The sequence below is a fragment of the Cavia porcellus genome, unplaced genomic scaffold (assembly GCF_034190915.1).
Source record: "Cavia porcellus strain 051 isolate PalLab524CR breed Dunkin Hartley unplaced genomic scaffold, mCavPor4.1 scaffold_14, whole genome shotgun sequence".
Classification (NCBI taxonomy): domain Eukaryota; kingdom Metazoa; phylum Chordata; class Mammalia; order Rodentia; family Caviidae; genus Cavia; species Cavia porcellus.
Window position 1 is genome coordinate 3,845,132 of NW_026947497.1, and position 25,825 is coordinate 3,870,956.

At 42.9% G+C, this 25,825-nt stretch overlaps 1 protein-coding gene across 3 annotated transcripts; it reads right to left on the reverse strand.

Moving 5' to 3' along the window:
* Positions 1-1,200: 1,200 nt before the first annotated feature.
* Cenpe (centromere protein E) lies at positions 1,201-25,558 on the reverse strand. 3 transcript variants are annotated; one of them, XR_010051394.1, is made up of 12 exons: positions 25,466-25,558; positions 24,446-24,534; positions 21,411-21,529; positions 19,657-19,764; positions 17,989-18,040; positions 17,205-17,342; positions 16,782-16,911; positions 15,724-15,843; positions 6,749-7,667; positions 2,774-2,848; positions 1,891-2,040; positions 1,207-1,765 (listed from the first exon to the last, which is right to left on the reverse strand). XR_010051394.1 is itself a non-coding variant. In XM_063260576.1 (2 exons), the coding sequence occupies exons 1-2, from the start codon at positions 2,044-2,046 to the stop codon at positions 1,580-1,582; spliced, it is 342 nt and encodes a 113-aa protein (XP_063116646.1). In that variant the 5' UTR covers positions 2,047-2,765; the 3' UTR covers positions 1,214-1,579. The 3 variants fall into 3 exon arrangements, 1 of the variants encoding a protein (XP_063116646.1); XR_010051393.1 differs by having other exon boundaries at positions 1,201-1,765; positions 2,774-7,667; XM_063260576.1 differs by lacking the exons at positions 2,774-2,848; positions 6,749-7,667; positions 15,724-15,843; ... (5 more) ...; positions 24,446-24,534; positions 25,466-25,558 and having other exon boundaries at positions 1,214-1,765; positions 1,891-2,765.
* Between the last annotated feature and the right edge of the window lie 267 nt (positions 25,559-25,825).

The following is a 25,825-nucleotide window of genomic DNA, read 5'->3' on the forward strand; positions in this document are numbered from 1 at the left end:
TAGGCCATAGTCGATGAGGCATTGATATTTGACGAAAGAAGTGCTGCCAGGTGCACAGAGCTGGAGCAGTACCTGGACTCAGCGAGAGAGGAAAGCAGGGCGCTGCTCAGAGGCTGCCAGGTGCTGCCTGCCTCCCCAGGGTCCAGTGTCCAGAGCGACCCTGTTTCATGGGCTGACAAGAGTCCTTGTGTCCCCCCAGGAGCTGTGCAGCTGGCCACACAGGTACAGTGCATCCAGCCACATCCTTTAGCATTTAGCTTCGCTGTGGCATTGGAGCAAACGTATGCAGTAAGTGGTGTGTGTGTGAGACTGGCTGGGTTTTTACATGTAATTCTGCTGTCCGCCATTCACTGAAACTACTTCTAAAGTTAGGCTACACACAAGTCTTCCTTTAGTTTGTAAAACAAGTAAATTATAGCTGAATTTGAATCTAGATTCATATAATATGGGCTATTATTACCCTCTAGGTTTTGTAAGTATTCATTATAGAGTCCCTAAGTCACATGGTTTTCTATTAAAATGGAATCTGTATGGAACAGACAATAACTGGAAGAAAATTAGCAATTTAGCTTATCTGAATTTTGTGCCTTTATTATTGGTGTCTTGGTTACTTTTCTCTCATTGCTGAGAGAAAATCTGGTGTCCAAAATGAAGAAAGGCCCCCGGGCCTTCCGGGATGTGCGCTGCTGTCCCTGTGCTGGAGGCTTCTCAGCCCTGTGGTCCCCTTTTCTGTCTGCACATTGGCACACACATGTGCACACATGTCCCTCACATATGGCAATGCAGGGGGAAACAGTGCGTGGCCGCTGCCCCTGAAGAGATCCATGCCAGGTCCAGGAAGCCCCTGCCGGGTGCAGCTGGCCCACCTGGGGGACAGGACACTTACTCCTATCTGGAGGCCCTTTCCCCTCAGGTTGCCCGGGAGCCGCTGCACTGCTCCACACCACGACCGCCTTCCAGTGCTCATGGCTTCCCCTCAGGGCCAACGGCGCTGGGCAAAGAAACAGACAGGCTCAGCCCCCTCACGGAGAACGCCTGGGGTGCACGTGTGTCACATGCAGCAGTGCTTCCAATGCTGCACCTCAAGAGGTGACCTCATCATGGTAACTGCTACTGGGGGTGGACATGGAACTTGGTCTCCACGGCTGCAAATTTGGTTTCAGATCGATTTCTGCTTCCTGCTCTTCCCACTCTCGGCATTACAGTTATTCCCACCAGGTAAAAACACTAGCAAAACCACCTGCACTGCTCAGGACCCGAGCCTGGTGACACGGCCGTCCTGGCACTGGGCAATGGAAAACATCCGCTTCATAGCCTGCATTTCTCATTAACAAGTACAGAAGGAAAAACCCACTTTCTCCTCCTGGCGTCACCGATCCTCCTGCTACATGGAGGAATGCCTAAACCTTCAGTAACCACTTCTGGAATTAAATCTCTGTATCAGTTTAGTTAGGGCCCACATAAGGATGACTGTCAAGCAGTGTTTTGATGAGACTGTAAATGATACTCTTTTCTACTTGTTTTATTAAGTTACGGAAATAGTATTTTTTTAAAGACTGCATACAGTGGGGCTGGGGATTTAGCTCAGCGTCATAAGCTGACCCCCCTCCCGCCACGCGTCCCTGAATCGCTCCTTCTCCACGTTCTCCAGAGCCACATTCTGGGTTTCTATTTGCTTCTTGAACACTTCTGTTTGAAACATAGTTTCCTTGAGATTACTTTCCATCTGAAGAAGCTGATGCTTTTTCTTCTCAAGTTCTTGGGCCTTCAGAAAAGACAAAGAATAGTTTCAAAGCTGAACAGGCAAATCTTCACTGCCTTCTAGGCTCCTTACTACACAGAGCATCGGCTCCAGATTCCCAGCTCCTCAGAGGACGGCGCCAAAGGTACCTGCACTTTCAAGGCCGCGTGAGCGCTTTCAAGGCCGCGTGAGGTCCACACGCATGTTCGACATCTCAGCTGCCTTAGTCCAGCGATGGTTTCCTGATGCGCTTTCAGCTGCAGGTGAGCAATTCTTGCTTCCTCCTGTTTTTCCAGGTCCTTCATTAGAGAAAGAGGGACATTGCTACACTGAGGGTAATACAACTGCAGCAGCACGGAGAGGCTCAGGGGGATCCCCAAGGCCTTCCGCTCTTGGAGCTCCCAGGCTCCCTCCTGAGCTCCTGCTGCGGGCCACAGCTGCTTCACACTGCAGCCGACCCCTCCACGCGGGACGCTCCCGCTGCGCCACTGCAGTGCATCTTACTCTAGACCCGCTGCAAGGTAACCGTGACCCCGGTGTGCTCTCCTCATTACCCAGTGCCCGCCTGCCTAAGGGGCACTTCTGATTTTATGATTACTCCTTGCTCCAATGCATTTCCTCGGTATCTCTGCACCATTCTGGAAATGTGTCAGATTGCTTTAGGCAGACTGCGGGGGTCAATTGTACACTTCCAAATTCTGCAAATTCTCATCAACTTCAACATACACCTCCCTGTGAGCTCCTATTTCCAGCAAGGGGAGACCAGGTGTAACTACAGTGTCTTAATCTCAGCTACTTTCTCTCTCAGCAGGGCTACTTTGGAGCTTAGTTCATTTTAAAAGAATCAAAGAACAATGAAACACAATTTCCTATTCCATTTGCATTTCCACAGGATTAAAAGGCAGTTTCAACTGACAGTCACATTCAAGGACTAATACTGAAAGCATAATCCTTATTTTCTGTCATCATCTTCAGTGTCAAACATGTTTCACAGTTCTCACTATCAATGGAGTCCGCAATGGGAATGCTCACCTTGAGGTCCTGGTTATAAACTTCTGCGTGCTTCACTAAATTCTTTAGGCTGGAGATTTCATGAGCCAGCTGCATCTGAAAGAGCATGTGAATAGACACCAGAGGAAAGCTGATAGGTAATAAAGCAAAAGCTTCAGATTCACCCGACACAGGTAGAGGGGTGAGGCCACGTGCTCAATGTATCACAGCGCAGAACCTAGAAGAAATGCAGGCCAGACCACAGAACCAGCAACAGGGGGAGAACCTCAGCATGACCCGATAATAATGATATAACCTGCTTTACTAGCAACGATGACAGCATTGGCAAATTGGTAATCAACTAGAGGAGCAAAGTGCCCATCAAAATTGCAAGATACTTTTCGTAGGTTTTTGTTTTGCATAAGCACAGAAATAGATTCATCCAGAAGATTTTACTACTGTGGATTAAACAATGAGCTACATTTCTACCACACTGCCACCTTTTAATTGAGATAAACTCTCACTAAATTGACCTGGTTCAACTGGCACCTGATAGCCTCCTGCCTCAGTTTTCCAGCCTGCTAGGATTATAGGCATGTGCCGCCATACCTGTTTGTACACTGTCAGGTTTTTTAATGAGCTGGAATTTAGGTTTGGACAAGGGGTGTGTGATGTTTCATAGCTATCACTGGTCAGCCAAGCTACCAAGGTGTGGAATTATCAATTGCCTTGATTTATTCTCTAGACAATATTGGAAATACAGTCCTATTGCTGCTCTGCATTGTTCACCCACCTACAAGTATGAAGGTATAACTATTTCTATTCCTGTTTCCCTTCTCTCAAAGCATCTGTAGCAGTATGTTTTTGAGAGAATTTTGTGTTCAAAACAACTATAACTGACCAAGAAACATTTTCTTTAGCACTGTGAAAAGTTCACAGATGACAACTTAAAGAACAAAAGTAAAGTCTAACAGAATGTAAGGGATTTTAAAAAATGATATCTTGTCAAGTAATATTTTCTGCATTCTTAACTAGCTTGATTAGTTTTAGATTTCAAATTATTGCTAGCTTTGATACTGCAATGTTAGATCAGTGCTGAAAATAGAAATATATGAACATGTTGCTTAAAACTATTAGTTACAAAATCTAAACTGGCTTCTACTTGATTTTCGGCCCACTTTTAACTGTCGTGTAGGAAAAAAAAATCACATTTACCATGAAGAAACAAATAATCTTCACTTTATCAAATGCTTTTATTCTCACAAACAGAAAAGGATTAAGTCTGGTGCAGGTGAAAATGTAAGGTGCAAGTGCCATGCCGTTTACAGACGCAAAATGTGTGAGAAGCAACGTGACTTAAATGTGATCAGATCAGCACTTAATACACTGTGACACACATCAGACCACAAATTTCGGCAGAGGAAACCAAATATTAAACTTTATAACACCCAAACATTTCCAATTTATGAAAATTATAAAATTAAACAAAGTTACAAAATAGGTCTTTCTCTCACTGCTCAAGCGTTATGCTTTTGTACTTTTTTTTGATTGCTCTAATATTTACTATTTAATCATCCTCTGTTACTAAATTACCACTTGAAAATTATCTGTGAGTTTTCATAAATCCCTTAGGAAAATCAAGGAAATGATCTGGTCCCCAGGCCAGAAATAGGCTTTTTATTAAATTTGCTTCAAAAATGTCAGTGTTATCCTCCAATCTGGGCTTAATTCTGGCGCTTTCATCCAAGACACTGCGCGCTAAAACTGACACAGCTATATGCACTGAAGCCTCTCAGGGCCTCGCGCCGGAGAAGCAGCTCCACGGCAGCTCGAGCTCCTACACAGGAACACACACCCTTATTCTAGGGAGAGTTACACATCGCTTTGGGAGTCCCATAACGGCTGCAATTCTTGTTCTGCATGAACACGTGTTCAAAAATCCAGCAAAACAACTTCAGAGTGTCTGTGAAGGCTAAGATCTTCCACACGAAGTGTGGTTCCTGACATCTCAGGGCAATTTACAGGGCCTACAGTCTAATGGTTTCAGTCATTCATCAGTTTCTCTAGTGATTCTGACAATATTTCAACTACTTAGCAATAGGTACACTTGCTACAAAGAAGAAATTCACTCACATGGAGCACCCACACATCAGTCAACCAGATCTGTGTCAGCTTTTCTAGTCTCAGCAAGGAGTGGCTGTTTCCTCAGGGCACAGCCAGGAGACCCGCGAGCCCCCACCTGCGTGTATTCCATTCCTTTTTCTAGCAAGCTTGATGGGAGCCAACATGGCGCCACTGTTTAAACACAATGTCAGCTAAATATGGAGTTTCTTAAATTCTCTACCTATCTACACATATAAAAAGGGTGAATCTTTGTTATGTCAGTCTTAGAACTAAAACTCTTTCAGAGGATGGTATTTCTTTCTAATGCACAAATTAGTTTAACATCTCTATTTGTCTTACTCTTGATCTTTTTCAGTTTTTCTTTCTAGAGCCTCAAATTCATGCAAGTCATTTTTTCTTTTAGTTTTAACCTCATTTCTTCATTTTCTCTTACTTGTTCATAGTCTAATACCACATTATCATATTTAGCACAAACACAAAGTGAGTTCAACTCACTTTCTAAGTTTTCCTATTATAAACAAAAACAAATTTCCCAATCAGAAGGGATTCAAACCACATTGTCTACACTTTTTAAATCAGGTAGATAATACATGGACCTCTGAACCACTGGTGGTTTCTCACCTTGCATCTATCTGACACTCTCCATTCACTTAGAGAGAACAGAGGTTTTATTTTGAAAACAGAATAATAAAGATAATATAATAAGTCTGCTTCTGCCCTCAGTGAAAGTCCAAGTGAGAAGGTAAATGCTGGGAGCCCATTCCACCCCAAATCCCGCAGTGCCTCAGGATTAAAGCTGCTTATTAATGGCTCATGCATCGGAATACTCTTTCATTCTTTAGATGACTCCAATCAGGAGGCAAACATGCTGTCTGCCTCAATCTCTAATGATGCTAAGTTTTACCACAACACTATGGGATAGAGATCGAAAAAAACACCTTCAATTAGGAATTACAAAAAATGAAGATGACAAACTCCTAGAATATGTGTCAGGGACACAAAAGCACTTTCTTACATTAGCCAATGATAATAATTACCAGGAAGTACAATTGTATTCCCAGTTAAAATGATATTTTCTTTGACAGACACATGTACACTACAGTGTGACTTGTCTGGAACTGGAGCAGTCTGCAGAGCGACCCCAGAAGCTAACCTACAGCGGTGCTGGCCACGGCCTCCACTCTTGCTGGCTCCGAGGGCTCTGCTGTGAGCCCTCTGCACCTGCAGGCTCCTCAGGTGAGGATGCAACTAAGCTCAGCGGGAAGTGTGCTCAGCCCACAGTGGCCGTGTCAGTACTTAGATGGAGCCTTTCTTCTGGTCACTATTTTCAGGACAGTGCAGTGTAGTAACTACTGTGAGGCATTTCTACTGTCAGGGGTCACCAGTGTCCAAGAGATGGTTAAGCTCAGCACAGGCTGGGCAGGGTAATGTGCAAATGCGTCGTGCCTTTTAAGCAGGGACTAGGCGGCTACAGCCTAGGTGTCTGTGGGGGTCACAGAGCCCATGGCACAAGGGGACAGAGGGACAACCAATGCATTTACCTCTATTTCTCCTACCACCTGGCAACATTATCCCCCTGATGGATCACCCTTGTACTTCTGCCTGGAAAACTGATGCTTTTCAATTAATTTTTTCACTCCACAGGATTGCCCAGAACAAACCAGACAGATGCTAAGGTTTGCTGGTAAAGAACTAGAAGCAAACATTTTCCGGTTAGCACATGCCTACCTAATAAACATTTTAGCCTCCCTCTACATGTCTCCTACTTTTCAACTGCAAGTCAAAAAACGCGAGGGAAATCTTCCTAGAGCCCAAAATGCCTCTGATATGAGTCAGAGCTGCAGACAGGCTGCCACCACAAAAAACAACACAAGATCATATTCCGTAAAATACCTCATTTAGTAGCTATGTCACTGAATTCCACTCTATCTCCGTTAGTGTATCAGGAGTATTGCTGAAGGTATCAGACTCCAAACAGAAAGCTACAATTAGGGAACAAATGTGTATGTTAACATGTGTAACATTTCCTAAAAGTCAAATTAAACATTATTTTAAAAAGTGACAGAGTACTGCATAATAGTACTATCACATAATAGTACTAATCACATTAGTACGTGTGCCCTCAGTTTGGGAATGTCAAGGACTCACGTCAACAGAGCTGATCACATATAGTAGTGTGTGAACTAAGACAGCTGGTTGGGATTAGTGATGAAATATGGGCTCCTCATCACAGAGGTAAAAAGATCAAATTCTGAGTATGAAATTTGATCACTCTAAGTAGGTTTTAAAATGCCTCTAAAATAAGAGTATAATGCTTGAGGTATAATTTTCAAACAGTTTTTAACATAAATCCTATCTTTTAAAGACTGGAAGTTTCAGACAGATGTTACATCAGTGCTAGACTAATTTAAATGAATAATAATCAGAACAACAAACAAAAATATCTTTCACATCTATTTCCACTAGTGTATCATTGTTGAGATTTGGCATTCAGAGAACAATTCATGACAGTTGACCTTTTAAAAATTACTTATCTTTAAATCACAATTTCCATTGTAACTCTAAAACCCATTTTACTTCAACACGTGGATCATACTGAGTTATGCAGTCTGTCTCTACAGGGAAGCGTTTATCAGGTCCTGCAGAAAGGCACTCACTCTCGTCAACCTCCCCTAACAGTGTGACAGCATTCCAGGGTGTTTCCGTTGTCAGGTTGTCACGTTTGCTAGCATACTGACTCCCTCTCATAGTGGGAATTTTTAATTTTGTTAATGTTGCCAAAGCACCAAGTGACTCTTCATTTTCTTTTAGTCTGAAAAACAAAAGCAAAAGAAAACTAGTTACGAGGTTGAAAAACCACTGATTTTCTTTTGTATCTCAGAATGTCCTTCAGTTAGCAAGGTACTCTCACATTTTTCGGACCAGTGTGTGATACCATGATACATCCAATGAAGCAACTGTTCTCACTTCTGTTTACGGGATTAAAGCCAGGGCCTCCCCAGGCTGAGCAAGCACGCTGCCACCAAGATGTACCTTCAGCCCTTAAATTACAAGTTTTTCAGGACTTACCCCAGGGGTCCCTGCCAATGCACAACCCTTAAGGATCTCTGGGGTCGTGGCAGGGGCACTCACCTTGCTGCAAACCTGGGCACCTTGCTCTCGCTGGGCAGGGGCAGAGGTCACCAATGAGCGCCCCTTCGGGAGCCACTCTTTCTCAGGTCCCCCGATGCCGGTCTCCTCCCCTGAGCTTAGGAATCAAGGACCCCACCCTGCCCTGACCCTGCTGCCCTCTGTGGGGCTGTGCCCTCAGGAATCTGCCATCAGTCTTCCCTGCTGCTCCCTCCTCCCAGCTTCACACTCGAGTTTGGCTGCGTCTGCCTTTGAGCAGGACAAACTCCCGACTGCTCACCTGGCTCTAGCTACCACTTCCTTCCTGCTCTTCCTCGAGACCCTCCCACTCCTTCCTGGCCCGGTTCTCTCCTGTCTCTCACTCTGCACACAACCCTTTCCAGCCTGCCTAAATCCCCCTATTAAAGGCAAGAAGCATTCAGCTCACACCAGACCTAAGCCTGCCCTTTTGCTAGAAGGTTCCATCTTCTAATTTTACCTTTAATTCCTGATGTGATATGAGGGAAGATGAGGTCACCAGCATCTGTGTTAAGCTGTGAATTTTCTCATCCTGTACTTTTTGAAGCAAGTCTTTTTTATCCAAAAGCTGGGCCAACTGGTCTTTTTCCATTTCCTGGCCTGAGCCTTTATATTTAACTTCCACATGTAATATGGCAGGGTATTAATAATATATGCAGCTAGACTTTACATTTCCATGGGATTTAGAAGAATTTAATCTTTACGAGAATAACATATACTGAGACGCAGAACCCCCACATGCCATAGCCAAAATCAGTAATTTAAACACACTTCTTCTCATCACTGTCTTTGCCATTATGCAGACAATAATGGTTTTTTTTTTTTTTTGGATTACATATTGTCATCTTAGAAATATTTGTTCAAGTTACAAAATTAAAGCATATAAAGTGGACATTCAGACAGTGAGACTGCAAACAGTTCTGTTCAATGATCCAACAAAACTCAGTAATATCATTGTCTATCTTATACACTTAAATATACGTGCAGTTATATCATTTAGAGCACTTTCTTTTCCTCTCTTTTGTACAATGACTATTACACTTTTTGGGTTTTATTATTCCCATAGTTCTTATTACTTTTTTGGAAGAGAGTAAAACCAAATGTGGCATAACAGAACAGAGTCGGTCAAATCAAAAGGGTGGACATAATAGATAATGTAAAAACATAATACAAGGTGATCAACAATGGTTACCATAATGCCTCCCACTATCTCCAATAGAATTGCCTATATCATCAGTTATAATAAAATTGAACAAAATAGTAAAGAATGAAACCAACAAAACCAAAACATTGGAGACGTTACAGGTCTTCAAAAGTAGACAATAGTCAACCAGAATGGGCGTCATAATGAATCCCACTATCTTCACAGCTGTTGCCTAAACTTTCGAACCTGGTACTATCAAGCAAAACAGAATAGAGGAACATCAGTCAAAACAAGATGGTGAGAGTAATACAGGGCTTCAAATCAAGTTAATAGAAAATCAAAGTGGGTTACTATAATATATCCTGCTATTTTTAAATTTATTTTTCCCTTAACTAAAAGGATAAAAATAAAAAAGTAAATAATAAAATGGAGATTGAGATAAAAAAGGGCATAACAACAAAACAGTGCAGATCAAAACATAACCATTTAAGCAAAATAGTGTTTCACCACAAGATAATCCCGACATAAAAAGTAGCTACCATAATGTCTCTTTCCTTGAAATCTTTGAGTATAACTTCGTATACTGTAGCATCAAATATATCAAAACAATGTAAAACCATTCAAGAGAATGACAGTATTACAGGGTATTTAGAATCAACTAACAGAAAATGAACAATGGTTTCTGTATAATCTCCTTGTCTATAAAAGTTTTTGTTTATACTATCACATATAATAAAATCCAATAAGATACAACATGTTAAGACCTATGGAGACAGAAGAACAAAAGCTTGATGGGACTTCAAAACAAGATGATATTAAATCAGCATTATCTATTATGACGTCGTTTTCTCCAAAATAGCTGTTCCTATCATCCAATCTTCTCTGCCTCATTTCTGTTGAGCTCTTTTTCTGTCATTAGTTGTCAGTTTGTCTTCTTCATTTTGTTTTCTGCCCCATTCATTGTGGCCTCTCTGCCACTATTTCTGGATTCTTCGTATTTTTCTTCTTTAGAATATCCTGCAGTATTCTCTGTAGAGTTGAACTGGTGGTTGCATATTCCCCTAGTTCCTCTTTATCCTGGAAGCACCTTGTTTTTCCATCAATTTCCAGGGATAGTTGTGCAGGATATATCAATCTTGGCTGGAGGTTATTATCTTTCAAAGCTTGAATTATTTCCCCCCACGCTCTTCGTGATTTGGTTTGTGCCGAGAAGTCTGCTGTAATTCTGATGGGTATTTCCTTATAAGTGATCTGTTTCTTGTCTCTGATGGCTTTTAATATTGTCCTTATATTGGATTTCTGGTATTTTGATTATTATATGCCTGGGTGTAGCTCTGTTTGGGTTTGTAGGTGGCTGGGGTCCTGTATGTTTCATACATCTGAGTATCTTTACCTTTTGCTAAATTAGGAAAATTCTCTTGGATTATTTCTGCGAGTAGCTTTTGTAGTTCATTTGTTTGTGTCCCTACCTTTTCTTTATGTTCTTAATTCTTAAAGTTATAGATCCTCTTATCATCTTCTAGTCTTTGTATTATTGCTGTGTTTTTTGTTATTTTTAAGAAGTTTTTCATTTCATGCTTCCATATTACAAATCTGCCTTCCAGTTCAGATAATCTGTCCTTAGTTTCTTTCAAGCTGTTATGCCAGTTTTTGATAGAGTTTTTAATTTCCTAGTAATCTCTTTGAACCTACTTCATGTATTCTGTTTTCTCTATTTTCTCCATCAAACAATTCTGCCCTTTTTTTCTGTTCTTCCATTCCACCATCTGTTTTTTCTTGGGTGGTGCTTAGCATTTCTCTAACTATTCTGCTTATGTCTTGCTTCAGGTCATGAATAACTTCATTCCTGAACTCCTCTATGAGGCTCTGGAGATAGCGCTTTTTGTCTATTGGTGCATGTCTGCTACTGCCTGTTTCTCAGGATTGGGGGCCGAGGAGCCTTTCTTGTTGCTCCCTCTTCCCATATTCTTTGTTCCTTAAATACAAGCATATATAGGAGCCCCAGCTTCCTTCCCTGTCGGCTACAGTCTGTTTGAATTGTGCTGGCTAGGTGTTCCCGCCCACCGCAGCGCACCAGGGAGTTACAGACCGGGCAGCCTATGCGGGGCCCGCCCCTCCAGGTCAACCTACGGAAGGCTTCACCACTAGGGTGCACCTGCAGGCGCTGGGACCTGGGCTGTGCTAGCCTACTGGGTTTCAGCCAGCTGCATCACGTAGGCTAGGCAGTGCTCACCAATCCCGCTTGAGAGGGGGATATGTGACTGAAGTCACTACAGTGCCCTGTTCCGGCAAGTCTGCCTGGTCCCAGAATGTCCTTTCTTGGAGCCTCCCTAGACTGTGGAAGAGTCCCAGTTTCCCTCACTCACTGAAGGTTGATGCACGGCTCCCCGCCCATCCTGCTCTCCACTCTGTTCACCGATTCCCATTCTCAGAGCCTTCGTGTGTCTGTCTCCCTGCCGAGCCGATTCAGACGCAGCAGCAGTGGCAGAAAACCCAAATCGCGGCTTCCAATGGTATGGGCTCCAGCTTCCATGCTGAGGCTTTATCTGTTCCTGTTATAGCACCAGGATTGCATTCCCAGTTGGTTTCTCTCAGCCCAGTTCGTTCTTGGGTCAGCAGGGTATATCTCCTCTTGCTTAGGATTCCTCACTCTGCACCATTCCTGGATTCTAAGCTGGGTCTCTCCAAGAACCTTGGTAGCTGCTGCTATCTGTCCGCCATGTTCTCCTGGAAGTCCAATAATGTTGATAAGACAATTCTATTAGTAGTCTAAGGAACGTGAAGAAGGACCCAGAAGACAAGAGATCCAGAGTTGAACTACCACAGAGAAAGATAGAGATGATGTTGTCTCATGAGATTACTGGCTGATATTTTAGCTCACTTTTTAAAAGTACATGAAAATAGAAGATTTTTTACAAACTATGGGGCCGAGATGATAAATTTAAATTAATCAGAATGTCAGGACTATGCTGTATTAGATTACTGTCTTAGAGCCACAAAAGGAATTCAGGGATGTGAAGAAATGAAAAGTAGTTTTAAACTGCTACACAACATTTCCCTTTCTTAATTACCTCAATATGTACTTGTCAGATTAAAAAAACAAAAAGCTATTTCTACTTAGTTCATTTGGAGAAACATTTCAAATCACACCTTTGGAAATACAGAATAAAGTCAAAATAATTTGAAGATGTCAAATCTTTCAGTTCACATAGTAAACCTAAATTGTTATAAATTAAATTATTTCTTCATCATTACAACACATTTGTTTGAAAAGTCGCAGGAACTCAGACTTTCCTGAACTGAGAGTTCCTGGGCCCATCCCCATCACGCTAAATTAATCTCTATTGAAATGAAGCCCTCGGTTTCAAAAATGGTGGCTTGCTAGGGGATTGGGTGGAGAGCCTCTCCGGAGAAATCACATTAGATGCTAGAATATGACAACATGGAAAGAGGCAGATGAAAGGATAATGATTCTTTTTAAACAAGATAGCACGGCTGGAGGATTTAAGGTTGTGCTGAGACTGTGATGGCTGATAATGGGAGTCTGCAAATCCCGTGCCTTTAATGTGGCAAACTGACCAGTGGACCCAAGAGGAAAAGCTGTATTGGCTTTTGGTGACTGCTGGAAATTGAGATCTGGGACCCCATGAAGCAGCCAGGGCTGCCCGGCTGCACCAGAGATTGTTAGAAGCTCCAGAGTTCCAAAGCCGGGCACCATGCAGTTTTCTGACTGTTCCACGTTGTGTCAGGAATGCAGTGAAGGCAAGTGGCGTAGTGTGCAGGAGACTCAAGAGGAAGACCTGCACTGAGTCCTGGTGAGTACTGGGGACTGGGTCCTGCGGCTGCTGTGGCTGGCTGGAAGACATCTTGAAATTGGGCAGAGCTCACCACCACAGTGACATCAATAACACGGAGTCTGGTGGAAGACATCTTGGAGTTGGGCAGAGCACGCGGTTCAGTGACATCAGACAGTCGCCCCTGGCGTAGACAGGTCTGGTGGAGGACATCTTGAAAGTGGGCAGAGCCCGGCGTTGTATTGGCGTCAGCGACATAGAGAGAACTAGTGGAGGACATCTTGGAATTGGGCAGACCCGCAGCTGCGGGGACATTACATAGTTGCTCCTGGCACAGAGAGGTCTGGAAGAGGACAGCTGGGATTTGAGCAGAGCCCCGTGCCATGGTGACATTAGCCAGCTGCTTCTGGCACAGAGAGGACTAGCAGGACCTGCTGGGGCTGAACCAAGCCTCTGGTTGGGACCCAATAAGCAGATACAAAATAGTCATGTGACACCCACAAAGTACAGCCTAATTTGCAGATTGACTGGCACAGAGGCTGGAGGCTAGCCTGCACCGTCCCTGCATCCCTGCCTACCCCAGATAACAGCAAATTGGGAAGGACAGCAAAAAACTCAAGTCAACACACTTCTGAAAGGCCCTAAGCAATACAGAGAGGGCCACAGACCCCCAGAACACTCCAGTCTGAAAGAAACCAGAAACATGACAAAAGATAGAAATACAAAAAAAAATCTCCAGCTGCCCAACATGAGAAAATAAGTCCAGGAGAAGTAAACATTGAAGAGAACAAGCACAATAACCATGTAATACTGGACACAGCATCAGCGGAAATAAAAAAAATACCTCCATGACCTCATAGATGAATTTAAAGCAGTACTCCTGATCCAAGTGAGGCAAGATATAAAGAGATTAATTAAAGAAATGACAAGCCTCGCCCAAGAGAACACAGATGGAAGAACTGAGGAAATCAGAAAAGAAAGAGATACTTCTGAAGAAGAGTTTAAACATAACTTAGAATACATGAAACAGATCCAAAGGGATTATCAGGAAACTAAAAACTCCATTGAACACTGGCAAAATGCCTTGACAGAAACTAAAGTCAGCCTTTTGAAACTTGAAGAGAGATTTAACATATATGATTGTGAAAGAAAAGACCTCTTAAAAATAACAAGGAACCAGAAAGAAATAATTCAAAGGCTAGAAGATGACAAAAGGATACATAACTTAAGAATAAAGAATATGAGTGAGGAAGCAGGAGCAACCAAAAATGAAATACAAGGAATATTCACAGATATATTAAAGCAAAATTTGCCATGTACAGCAAAAAGAAATGATATCCAGATGAAAGAGGCATACAGAACACTAGCTACCTACAACCAAAACAGATCTACACCCAGACATATAATAATCAAGATTCCAGAAATCCATCAAAAGAACAGAATATTAAAAGCAGCCATTGAAAAAAAGCAGATTACCTACAACGGGAAAATTATCAAAATAACAACAGACTTAGCAACACAAACTCTTAAATCAAGAAGGGAATGGGGAGAAATATTCCAAGTCCTGAAAGAAAATAATACGCAACCAAGACTCATATACGCATAAAAATTCTCTCTCAAAATTAATGGAGAAATAAGATGCTTCATAAGACTGTGGTTTTTGCCTTGGCTGATTTTATTTGAATTTGATATGCTTAATAGTATCAACCCTAAAAGTAGAGGCAACTACTCTGAAGATGATATGATGTAAAAGATATCTATACCAGTATTAATTATTAACAGCTCTCAAGTCCTACAATGTCTTCAAAGTTGTGTTATTATAAAAATAACTAGGTAATACTATGTTCAACTATATTAAGCCCAATTATATGGACAAGATTATGGAAAATAACAAGAGAAAGCATAGTAACTACGGTAGATCACCTAATATTGTGGTCTTATGTGTCTTTTTCACTGCATGTTTTTCTAGGAATTTGTTTTGCTGTCTTGTTATGATTTGTTTTCCCCTATAATACAGAGAGGATAGATACATATGTAGAAATTCACGCATGAGAAGATTGTTTTAAAAAACCATTTACAGGAATAGATTATATAATGCAATATGTAATGAACAGATATTGTGAAGAAGAAGAGACACTAAGAAACCCAATGCTAATTTTGTAGCATTATGATATAAAATCTAGCAATACTATTATTCACTGATCAGAGTGATATTAGTCTAGTCTCTTAAGTTCAATTTCAGCATATGTAAAGATAAGGACAGCTACTACGAAGAGAATGAGAAATGCAATGGTAGTTATTATTGTCTTCCCCAATGTTAGATCTTGAAGACCTAAAAAGCCTTCACCATCTTGTAATAATTTGATTAGATCTATAATATGCAGTATGTATCTAATGTGCGTGAAGATGGGGACAACTATTTGGAAGAAATTAGAGACAATTAGATAGACAGTGAAGATCTCCAGTGGACTTGCTTTGAAATCTGTATTTCTTTAAATTGTTTTTTTTAAACTGTTTTGTTCTGTTTTGATATATTTAATCTTGCCCTCTTTAAGATATAAAACAAGTGTGTAGGACTGATAACAATATTACTAAGTTTTTGTTAGTTCATTGAGCGGATGACAATATGTAACTTTCTAAGATGACAATATGTAACTTATCAACTGGCGATTTCTTACCACTTATTTTTCTGTAATTCTGTATTATTTCTACCCTTTTTATCTCCATTTTTTTAATTTCTTTCTCTTTAAATTAAAAAAAAAAAAATGAAGCCTCTCACGCACCTCCTCGAGCTGCTTTCTCAGGTCCACTATTTCCTTTCTGTATCTTTTCAGGAGCGCTTCATCACTTGACACCTCATTAACATAAGGAGTGTTTTTCAGATATTTAGCAGTGCTACCAAACTGGGAAAAGCGCACAAAAGTACAACTGTTCAGTACTCAGAATTTCTAACGGTGAAGGGCTGGTAGGTTTCCTCTAACAAATTCTCTTTAAAGAAAACTAAATGAAACCAAATAATTCTGTTGACAGCGAGCTTTACAGATTTGAATTCAGGGAGCCTTCAAAGCTTTCTAATGATTCTCTGTAACTCAGCCTAGCACCTGGTCTTCAGGGAAGCTGAGGAAACCCCACGTGCTGCCCTGTGGAGCTGTCCCCCAGGGTGCCTGCCCTGCTCTGGGTCCACTGCCAGCTGGAAGCCCCTCCTCGCCTCTGCTCTGAACTCCATCTTGCTTCACCTCTGCTCCAAAAGAATCCAGAACATGGAAGGATGAGTCTCATCGCCATGGACCTGACTTTCCATCTTTGCAGCGTCCACAGCACCTCGACTCAGGGCTCAGCAGCTAAGCACTGCTTCCTCAGAATCTGAGCACCAGATCAAAGTGGCACACAAAAGTGATCATTAAGTCATGCTGCACCCTTCAGGGACAACCCTGTTCTACATGTTTTTAAAAAAGTAAACTGAAAAAGCATAACGTAGGCTCAGAATAAAGGTGGGGATCCATCAGGTAGCAGAAATTTCAGTATAAAATATACATCTTCTTTTGTTGTTTCCTATTTGTGGCAAGTCATACTACTTTTTGTTTCTGTGGATAATGTAAAGTTTGGTTTCATTTCAAATGAAGCACACAAAGTGAGCTGCGGTAAACAACATGGAGGTGGGACTCAAAGGACTGAAGTTGGGACACCTAGATTAAGGGTGATATTTGGTAGATAACGCATCAATTTTACGATACCAGGTGTGTCTATATAATCTTTTAAAACTATCTAATTTAAGTCCATCATCTTTTCTCCAGCAAGCTGCTCTTGCCCCATATTGGGCTGAGATAAAAATCAAACTCACCTGAAGAGTGGTCAGAGTTTCCCCAAAAGACGTCAGTGTAATGCTGCAGATGATACGAGTTTTTGCATTTCCTCCCAAGGAATTCTGGAGAATTGGAGTTAATTTGCTATCTCGATAATTGATGAAACCACTTAGCATGTAAAAAGATTGGAGAGAAAGAGATTTCAGAATTTTATGTAACAAACATGGCTGGTTCGTAGTGTACAACATTTAGTCAAGGATTAAAAACTACTTCTTTACAGATTATGTGGCAGAGCAAAGCAATGAAAATACTTAAAAATATCATATTCAACCAGTTATAGCCACATATACTAGAAGCTATGCTCAGAGAATCCCAAAGCTTTGCTGTTTTTGACAGAAAATACACGTGTTATTTTTAACCCAATGAAAACCCTCAACAATAGACTAATGGAATAAACTTACCCAGTTTATCACTTAGTTTCTTGATCACTTGTCCCCAAATAAGCTTTGATTTATATTACAGACTCCTTGAATTGCACACCTGATTAGAGTAGACCAATGTGAAAACCGACCGTCACTGCATGAGATGATACACAGCACCTTAGAGAGAAACGTGACATGACGGCTGCTATGGGAAAGTGTCATACCCGGCTGGACCTGAGCCCCGCTTTAGTGTAGGTGGTAGGAGCACCCTTCCTGTCCTCTTATGGGAAGCAGGAGGGTTTTCACCTGAGAGGCACTGCAGAGGGCGGGCGGGAGGGAAGGCTGTTTCCCTACAGAGCTCCTCCTCAGCTTAGATCCTCTTTTTCCCAAATCACTAACTACAGGCCCCCCAGACTTCCAACCTCACAGCGATGTGGATGACTGTCCTTCTGCCTTTCACTGCCTACTGGCACCTAGTGTCTAGACTGGGATCAAGCCATCCCTGCAGACAGGGCTAAGATGGCAGGAATGTGGACACGGGAAAACTCAGAACCTCAGCGCTGAGAGGACGCCTCCCACTACTTCCTTTGCTCCGGGACAGGAAAGCTTAGACTGCTTCTGTGCGACTCTCTGGGCTTCCCAGCTGCACAGTCCTACCAAGGGCACAATTTCAGGTCAACAGACGCTAGAACAGCCCCAGGGCAATGAGATGCCGATGCTGGTGTTTATGTCAATTCACATTACTGTACTAGACACTTAGCGGTATGTTTTATCCCACGCAGCAGGAAGACAGAGATCACTGCGTTTCCTGAGTTCTGCTTACCTTCAGCTCCTGTTTGAGCAGCTCTCTCGCTGCCTGCCAGATCCACCAGATTCTGCAGGAGGAAAGCAAACTTTAGTATGGTAATTTCAGTAATGAGTTACTCAACCAATGTTTCATATACGTGGTCTACCTGAGCACTTCTCTGGGTCCTGGCTCACACTGGCACCCCCTTCCTCTCACCTCCACACCTGTCCCCGCCTTTAGGACACGCTGGATAACGCTACCACTGCAGGCTCCCCCCAGAGTGCAGGACTTCGCCGAGGCACACACAATTCTTTACAACCTGGTACTGAGGGCAGTGGATTTGCCCATTTCCTTGGTTCCATGTCCTAGTCCACCCTTGCTCCACTCACGGCCAGGGCAAAGGTCACCTTCCCAGCATGGCTGTGCCAATGTCTCGCCTCCTCACACAGCATGACTGAATCCCACGGATCACCCAGAGCTCTTCACAGACGTGACTGATTCTCAGAGCACTGACTCTGTAGGGCTGGTCGTGTGTAACACACTACACTGTGGCATTTTAAAAGCATGCGTCTCTCATTTCAAAAATAATACTGGAAATAAGCGACTGTCTGTCACACTGCACACAGTGCGGCAGGTTCTGAGGTAACAGCACAGGATCAGAAAATGAGGTCCCTGCTCTCCAGCTCCTATTCACCTTACATAGCTGAGGAGGCTCGGGGAAGGCAGAAGGGACCAAAGACCTCTTGTGACAGCTGTAATATAGAACATCAGGACAGAGCTGGGAGGGACAGAACAGTTTTTCAACTGAGTGACAAGGATGGCTCATCAAAACTAAGGTTTGAAAGACAGTGACGAGGGAGCCAGGTATGAAAGATCAAGGTGAACTATACAGAGAAAGAACAGCCCGTGCACCAGGTCTCAAAGCAGAACACCATGACAGAGGGCAGAGTGACACAGCCCGTGAGTGGAAGCTGGGACAAGCCAGGCTGATGGAGAACTACAGATTTGCCCAAACTCAATGGGAATCCCAGGCCCAAGGGCCTCGCACAGGGGCCCTCACATCAACGTCCATGGCTCAGCTGTGCCCTGGCATGGGGAGCAGACGGCCAGACAGGAGGCTGGCTCTAAAGTACTGATTGGGATTTAGCTCAAAAGTATGAGCGCTTGCCTGGCAAGTTCCAGGTCCTGAGTTCAATCCCCAGTACCAAAAAAAAAAAAGAAAACAAAGTCCTGCCTACACACTGGGTGCATCTCAAGGTCACAGTGACTACAGAGCACACGGGGAAAACTAAACATCTATAACATAAGTACTTTCTTCCTCTTCCTAAGGAAAAACTTAATGTGATTTATGTCTCAGCCATCCTATCCAATAGTTTGTTGAACACACAAGGCTGAGTTATACAAGCTGACTAAAAAAATCTTTCCATTTTAAGATTACTTATCCTGCTCCTCGGGGATTAGAAAAGCCTGAAGTCCCACACTCTTTATGTCTACAATTTAGATGGCACTTGTGACATTACAGAAGATTCCCAGTTCTACATTTTAGCTGGTAATCTGATGCTACTGATGAGACCAGTGATTTGCTAACTTAGAGATTTCTCTTTCCTATTTAGTTAACAGCTCTAATTAAAGCAAACATACAACAGTTAAGGTAAAGTTTGTTTTGGCCCCGAAGGTGCAACATTATGCTTTAGGAATACTCACCAAATGGGATAGCTTGATAGAGCCGTCACAGTTAGAAGGTTCACTTTTTCCCTGCTCTCCAGAATCTACACAGAAAGGGCCATTCGTATAAACACCAGCGTATGCTTACTTGGAAAGACCAGAGGAACAAATAGAGTAAGAACTTACCATCCTAAAAATGGTATGTGAACGACTGCTTCTTTGATTCATTTTTGTTGTTCCATAATGTCTGTTCTCTGGAACAGTTATAGTTTAACTATATATATGGCACGCCAACAAAAACATTAATCTTTACTTAGACTAATAACAGATGTGAGTCATGTCTATTTTATCTGAATTCAACAACAAAAAGCATCGTTCACTGAAGAAAGCTGTCATACATGTATTAAAGACAAATGCAAGAGTCTTACTTTCTCCCTTTCTGATCCATTGCAAAGTCATTTCAGAAGTGTAAACCACTTCTTCTGTAAGATCAGCAACGTACACATTACTCTGAAACCAGCTGAATTATGCAAAGATAAGAGAAAGAGTCCACAAATACACCTTTCAAAAAGAAGGTACAAACTCTTCCAGAATTTATTTGTGAAAATTAAAACGTGGAATTACTATTCTGTAGGAAAATCGACAAGCAAATGGACAAATGCCTACAGTCTATTGCCTGCATCAAAGCACACCAAATTCCAACCTGATCTCGCCATCTTGCTGTGTTTATGCACTTCAATCAAAACATTAGTTGCATTTTAAAACTATACACATTAATACAGAGCTCCATACACACTGAAATTAGGCAGAATCATCCCAAAAAGTCTGTTTTCAAGCCGCCTTAACTCCCATCCCTCACATTCATGTCTTCTCGAATTAACAAAGGTTTCATTTTTTGAGCACTGCAGAGTAAATAAATCTGCAATGGTATTGTTGTATATCTCCATGTAAGAACACGCAAGAGAAACTCTCTGTCTGCAAACTGCAAGAGAAATATGTGTACAAACATAAAAAAAAGCATTCAGTTAACAAAATCTAATACTGAATGCATATCCATTAAGAAATGACCTTGATAAAACAAACCAACCCATGGTTCTAAGTTGACAGTCATAAACAAAAATATAAAAGTATCATTTCAGATTGCAAAGTATGCTACCATGAAATCAGAGAGAACACAATTTAACTCTAGACTCAAAATAAAACCCTCCTAAGAGATGTTCTCATGCAATGAAAATGCTCACTGAAAACCAACTCCTAACTAAATAGGCTGCATATTCCAGCCTGCTGTTTCCTTTTTTCCTTCGCCTACATCTACATTTTAATTTTCTGGGATAATCACTGGAGCGAACCACCAGCAGCAGCATGGAGCTAGCCGTGGGGGGAAGATTCGCTAGTACTCAGTACCCACTTGTTGAATGTGTTATTGGTGCAGGATTCAAGAGAACAAATGAGTGAACTTAAACCTCCATAAAGTTTATCCATGAGCATCAAACTGAATCTATGCTACACTTTTCTTCATGGGTACTCACAAAGGAGTGCAAATCTGTTCAGCAGTGTAAGAGAAAAACATTAAGCTTTCTAGCTGAGCAGGGCATGGTGGCACAGGCCTGGCATCCTAGTGCTCAGCAGGCTGAGGCAGGAGGATCACCTTGAGTTTGAGGCCAGCCTAGGCTACATACCGAGTTCAAGGCCAGCAAGACCTGCCTCAAAGAACAAAAACCAATGACAACAAATTTCTAGCTGATCATGACTATTCTTTCCTGTATGCACTAAGATGTGAGCTAAGGTATTACCTTCTTAATTTTTTGGAAGATGTCATGAATTGCTCTGGGTATAACTCCCGAACAATCTTCTGAGTGCATCATAGTATGGGTTTTTCTAGAAGTGGTCTGCCTGTAGGCAAATATAGTTCCTGCAAAGACAAAAACACACATATGCAAAGATTTAAACTAAAGCTAAGTGTCTGAGACTCATGATACTTGTTGAATGGACACTGAAAACAAAACACTTTTGCAGCATTAAAATGAACACCAACCATTATACCCTTGTATGGCAGAATCGATGATCGGCACTGCTATTTCTTCATATACATTTGTAATAATTCATTGCTATGAAAGACATGACCTTAAAAAATGCAAAATTAAATCAGCTGTGTTTTCATTCTGAATTAATAACTATCCAAAGAAATAAAAGTGTCAGGATCTAAGCCCATAAAAACTGAAGACAATTTATGCTGTAGTTTTGGCTTTTGAAATGCCCTTCCCAAATGTAAGGAGTACTGGCTGTTGGGGACACCACGGCCCTGAGCTGCCCTGCAGCAGGTAGGGTACCATGGCCTCCCTCTTCCTCTTGTAGGCTGTTTAACTCTGCCTCCTTTCTCCTCTTTAAAATGGGCAGGTAACAGAATCCATGCAGACACTGGTCTGGAATGCTGAGGGAGTGAATTAATATCCATGAAGTGCTTAGAGCAGGGTCTGGTACGCGGTCAGCGCTTTGCACACCTCAGTCAATAATGGCATCAACTCAGTCACCTTGAAGCTCAGGTCCTCCCTCTGAGTAGCACTTAGAGGACACTGGCACTAAGCTACCTCCTTCACTGCGCCCCTGTAAAGCATGCCCCATCACCCTGCCTCCCCTCCACCACACCTTGAGGGCCACAGAACCTGACTTGGTCCCTAATCAACTTAGGGACATAGAGGCATAGACATAGAGGAAACATCTGTACCACTTATTACTTAAGATGTTTGACTTACAATTACTGTGAAATTTATACAGGTCTTAAAGATGGCCTGACACTGAAACATGTTGGATTTACAATTTAAGACTACAAAGGGTCTAGTGGAGAAAATGGTACTTTCATACAGTAATGTGGTTATAACCATATTTTAAAGAATGGTTTTTTACCTTACTTCTCATACATGGGGAAACAGCTTTTTCCCTATGAAGAAGTTAACACATCTTTAATGACAAGTGGAGTATTATTGATGCTTTTTGTTTTTTTGCCTCAGTCTCCCAAGTGCTAGGCTCGTAGGCATATACCACTGTTGTAGTCAGGGGTTGCGCAGAGAACAATTAGAATCAGGACATGGAGTTTATAATATTGTTTTATGATGGTCACCTAGAGTTAACACAAGAAACTTCAGGAAATATATCCACAACACTAATGACATAGAATATTTAGTCAAGTGCCTAAGTCCCACAGCAATGTCCCACATGAGTCCAGATGAAAATCGAGAACTCATGACAATGCCTCCCATGAGTCCAACTGGATGTCTAGAACCCATAAGAAGGACTCACGCCAGTCTCTTTTACAGATTCGTGCTGGGAAGGCCCAAAGGTCAGCGGTGGAAGATAGGAAGTCTATGTCAGCGGGGTAAAGGAGCTGTACTGATACATTGAGGGTTCTATGCTGGAGCCAAGAAGTCACACTCACAACAAAGACCAGGGTTGTCCTGAAAAGCACCACAGCCATCCTCAGCAACACGGAGGCCCAAGCTCTGACGATGACAAGCACAGCATGACGAGTTCATCCTGGAGACCAGTCAGCATATGTCTTCCTCTCCAGAGCCAGGAAGCAATGCTCGATATAAGGACCAACACTTCTCCAGGAGAACCAACGGCTCAAATAGCAACTTGCCTCAATACCTCAACGCAATAATTTCTCCTTCTCCACCTCTATTTATGCTGGCAACTTTCCTCAGGTGAAACTTACACGCTCAGCACCATGCTGATGTAATCCAGCTGGTGTTAAGTTGACCACCAGTTCTTAATCCATAACAATCCACCCCTGGTCAATTTGATAATCACACACATTTCCTTAACCTATGGTCCTTAGTAGCAGATTTGTATAAGTTAATATATCTTGTTCTATTCAGATCTACATTAGTACAACAATTACATATATACAATTCTCTTTACACTTAATTCCTGCACCAAAAGCAAAACATTTAAAGGATGACCAAGGTTCAACACTAAAACACAGTACTTTGATAAATTAACCTGGTTACAAACATTAAAATCACACTAACATATAAGATCTCCGGCAATTCAAATGTACTTTTGATTTTTCCATTGTCCTGTTCTAAACAACCATGTTCTCTGTTGCAACCCACAGTTCCAATGGAGCCTTCTTCTTGGCCAAGTGTTTTAAATTACTCTACTGGCTCTTTGCTCTAAATGTCAAACATAAGTCTGGTCAAAAGTAACCATGCTACCATCCCAACAGTAGACAGACTGCACTAAATTTTTCCAGCCACCAGGTAATATCTCTAAATACAAACAAAATGAAGACCAACTTTAGGCTAAAGCATACTATACTACCTGGACTCCAGCAGCCACTGCAGTCTTTCCCAAAGGAGGCCTCCCAAGCTTCATCTTAACTGGCAGCATTTCCATCAGGACTCTGATTTTCCAGGTTCTGACCAGAGTCTCCCATATAGTTTACAGCATACAAGGCTGTCTCTTTGGCCAGTCTCTCAAAAACTGTCCAAATTAATTTCCAAAGCTCATAAGAGTAATGATCCCACTCTCGGTACCAATTTCCCAGAGATTCTCCAGAAGAACCAACGGCTCAAACAGCAACTCATAGGAGAACCCACAACGCCTCAACCTCTCAACACAGTAATTTTTCCTTCTCCCCCTCTCTACTTATGATGGCAACTTTCCTCAGGTTGAAAATCTATGCTATGTAATCCAGCTGGCGTTAAGCTGACCATCAGTTCTTAATCTGTAACAACCACTATGCCTGGCATATTGATAGGCCCTTTGTACTGGTAATAGTAAAAGAGATAGATCGCAAAAAGCGATCTTTGGATGCCAATAAGCTTACCAAAATTGAAGGATTTACTCCCACCAACTTGATAAATAACATTATTGTCGGTTTTCCAGTAAACCAGGGCATCTTCTCCAAGTTCTTCTCTATGGAATAAAAACACTGCATGTAAGTACAATATACATGACAACAGAATTGTTATAGGAAAGTTAATCTAAAAATGCACATTTTGAAAGATGGTAATGACTTACATAAGAGACCTCTGGAAAGCCTGTCTTTGGAAGGGACAGTGTTCTGTTCTTGTAGGAGGGGTTCACACCCCTGCCTTCTGCTGGCAGGTTCATAGGGAAGCCTGTCAGCCCCACCCTCGGGCCCTTGAAGGGTCAGACTAAACATGCACTGTGATTATGTCCTTCTTGCTTCCAAGCCTTTGCGGCCTGAAGTGCTTAGCATGGTTTATGATACCTGGTCCTGTCACTTCTCTAACCCTCTCTTCCTCTAAATTCCTATATACACCCTAAGCATCCACAAATCGACTGACCAAAGGTTTCCCTGAAGTGAAAGATGTCACCTCTCTGTATCCTGGACACTTTTCCACTTATTCTTCCATTCCTGCAAGGCTCAGGACTCTTCAGCCTCAGCCTGCCCCACAGGGACTGTCACCCTGCCGCCCGACGCGGCCCACAGGTCCTGCATCCCTGCCCCGCCCCCTGCCGGTGACTGCAGGGGACCCGCAGTGTCCAGGGCCTGGTTGATGAAACACCAGGTGGTGCTGACAACTTCTCACTAGCGGCCAGCAAGGCGCAGACTCTCTGCCGCCACCGTGCTTCTCCTGGGCAGCGATCGCCGCCACCCGCAGTCCGACTCTGACTTTATTCCCGGCTCCTTCCCGCGGGAAGGGCTGGGGAGCGTCGGCCGCGTGTGGCTCGGTCCCTGTCACCTGCTCGGGCCGGCGGCAGTCCGCAAGGATGCTGGAGGGCTCGGGCCTGCTGGGCTCCTCGGCGCGCCTGCCCCGACCTCCGGCCGCCCCAGGCTCGCTGCCCTCAGGCCGGGGCCTCCGCCACGCCGCGCACCCACCTGCAATTCAGCGGCCGCACCCTCACGCACACGGCCACCATGACTCCTCCAGGTAGGCCGCCGCCACCAGCTCTGAGCGGCCGCCGCATCCCGCCTCGGGTTTAAATTGTCCCGGAGGCCCGCGCCTCATTGGGCCGCGCCCTGCGTGACGTCATGGGCCGTTCCACCAGCGTCGCCGAGCTGGGAGGAGACAGGCGCGTCCACCGCCCTGGAGGAAGGGGTGACGAATTTGAAGAGTTGTGATTTGGATCTGCAGGTGTCCAGGTGAGAAGTGCAAAGCTGGCAGCTGCTGGCTCAAGGGCAGAGGGGTCACATTAGCCCTTCACACTGTGCTTATGAAGGTTGCCATAATTTCTTTCT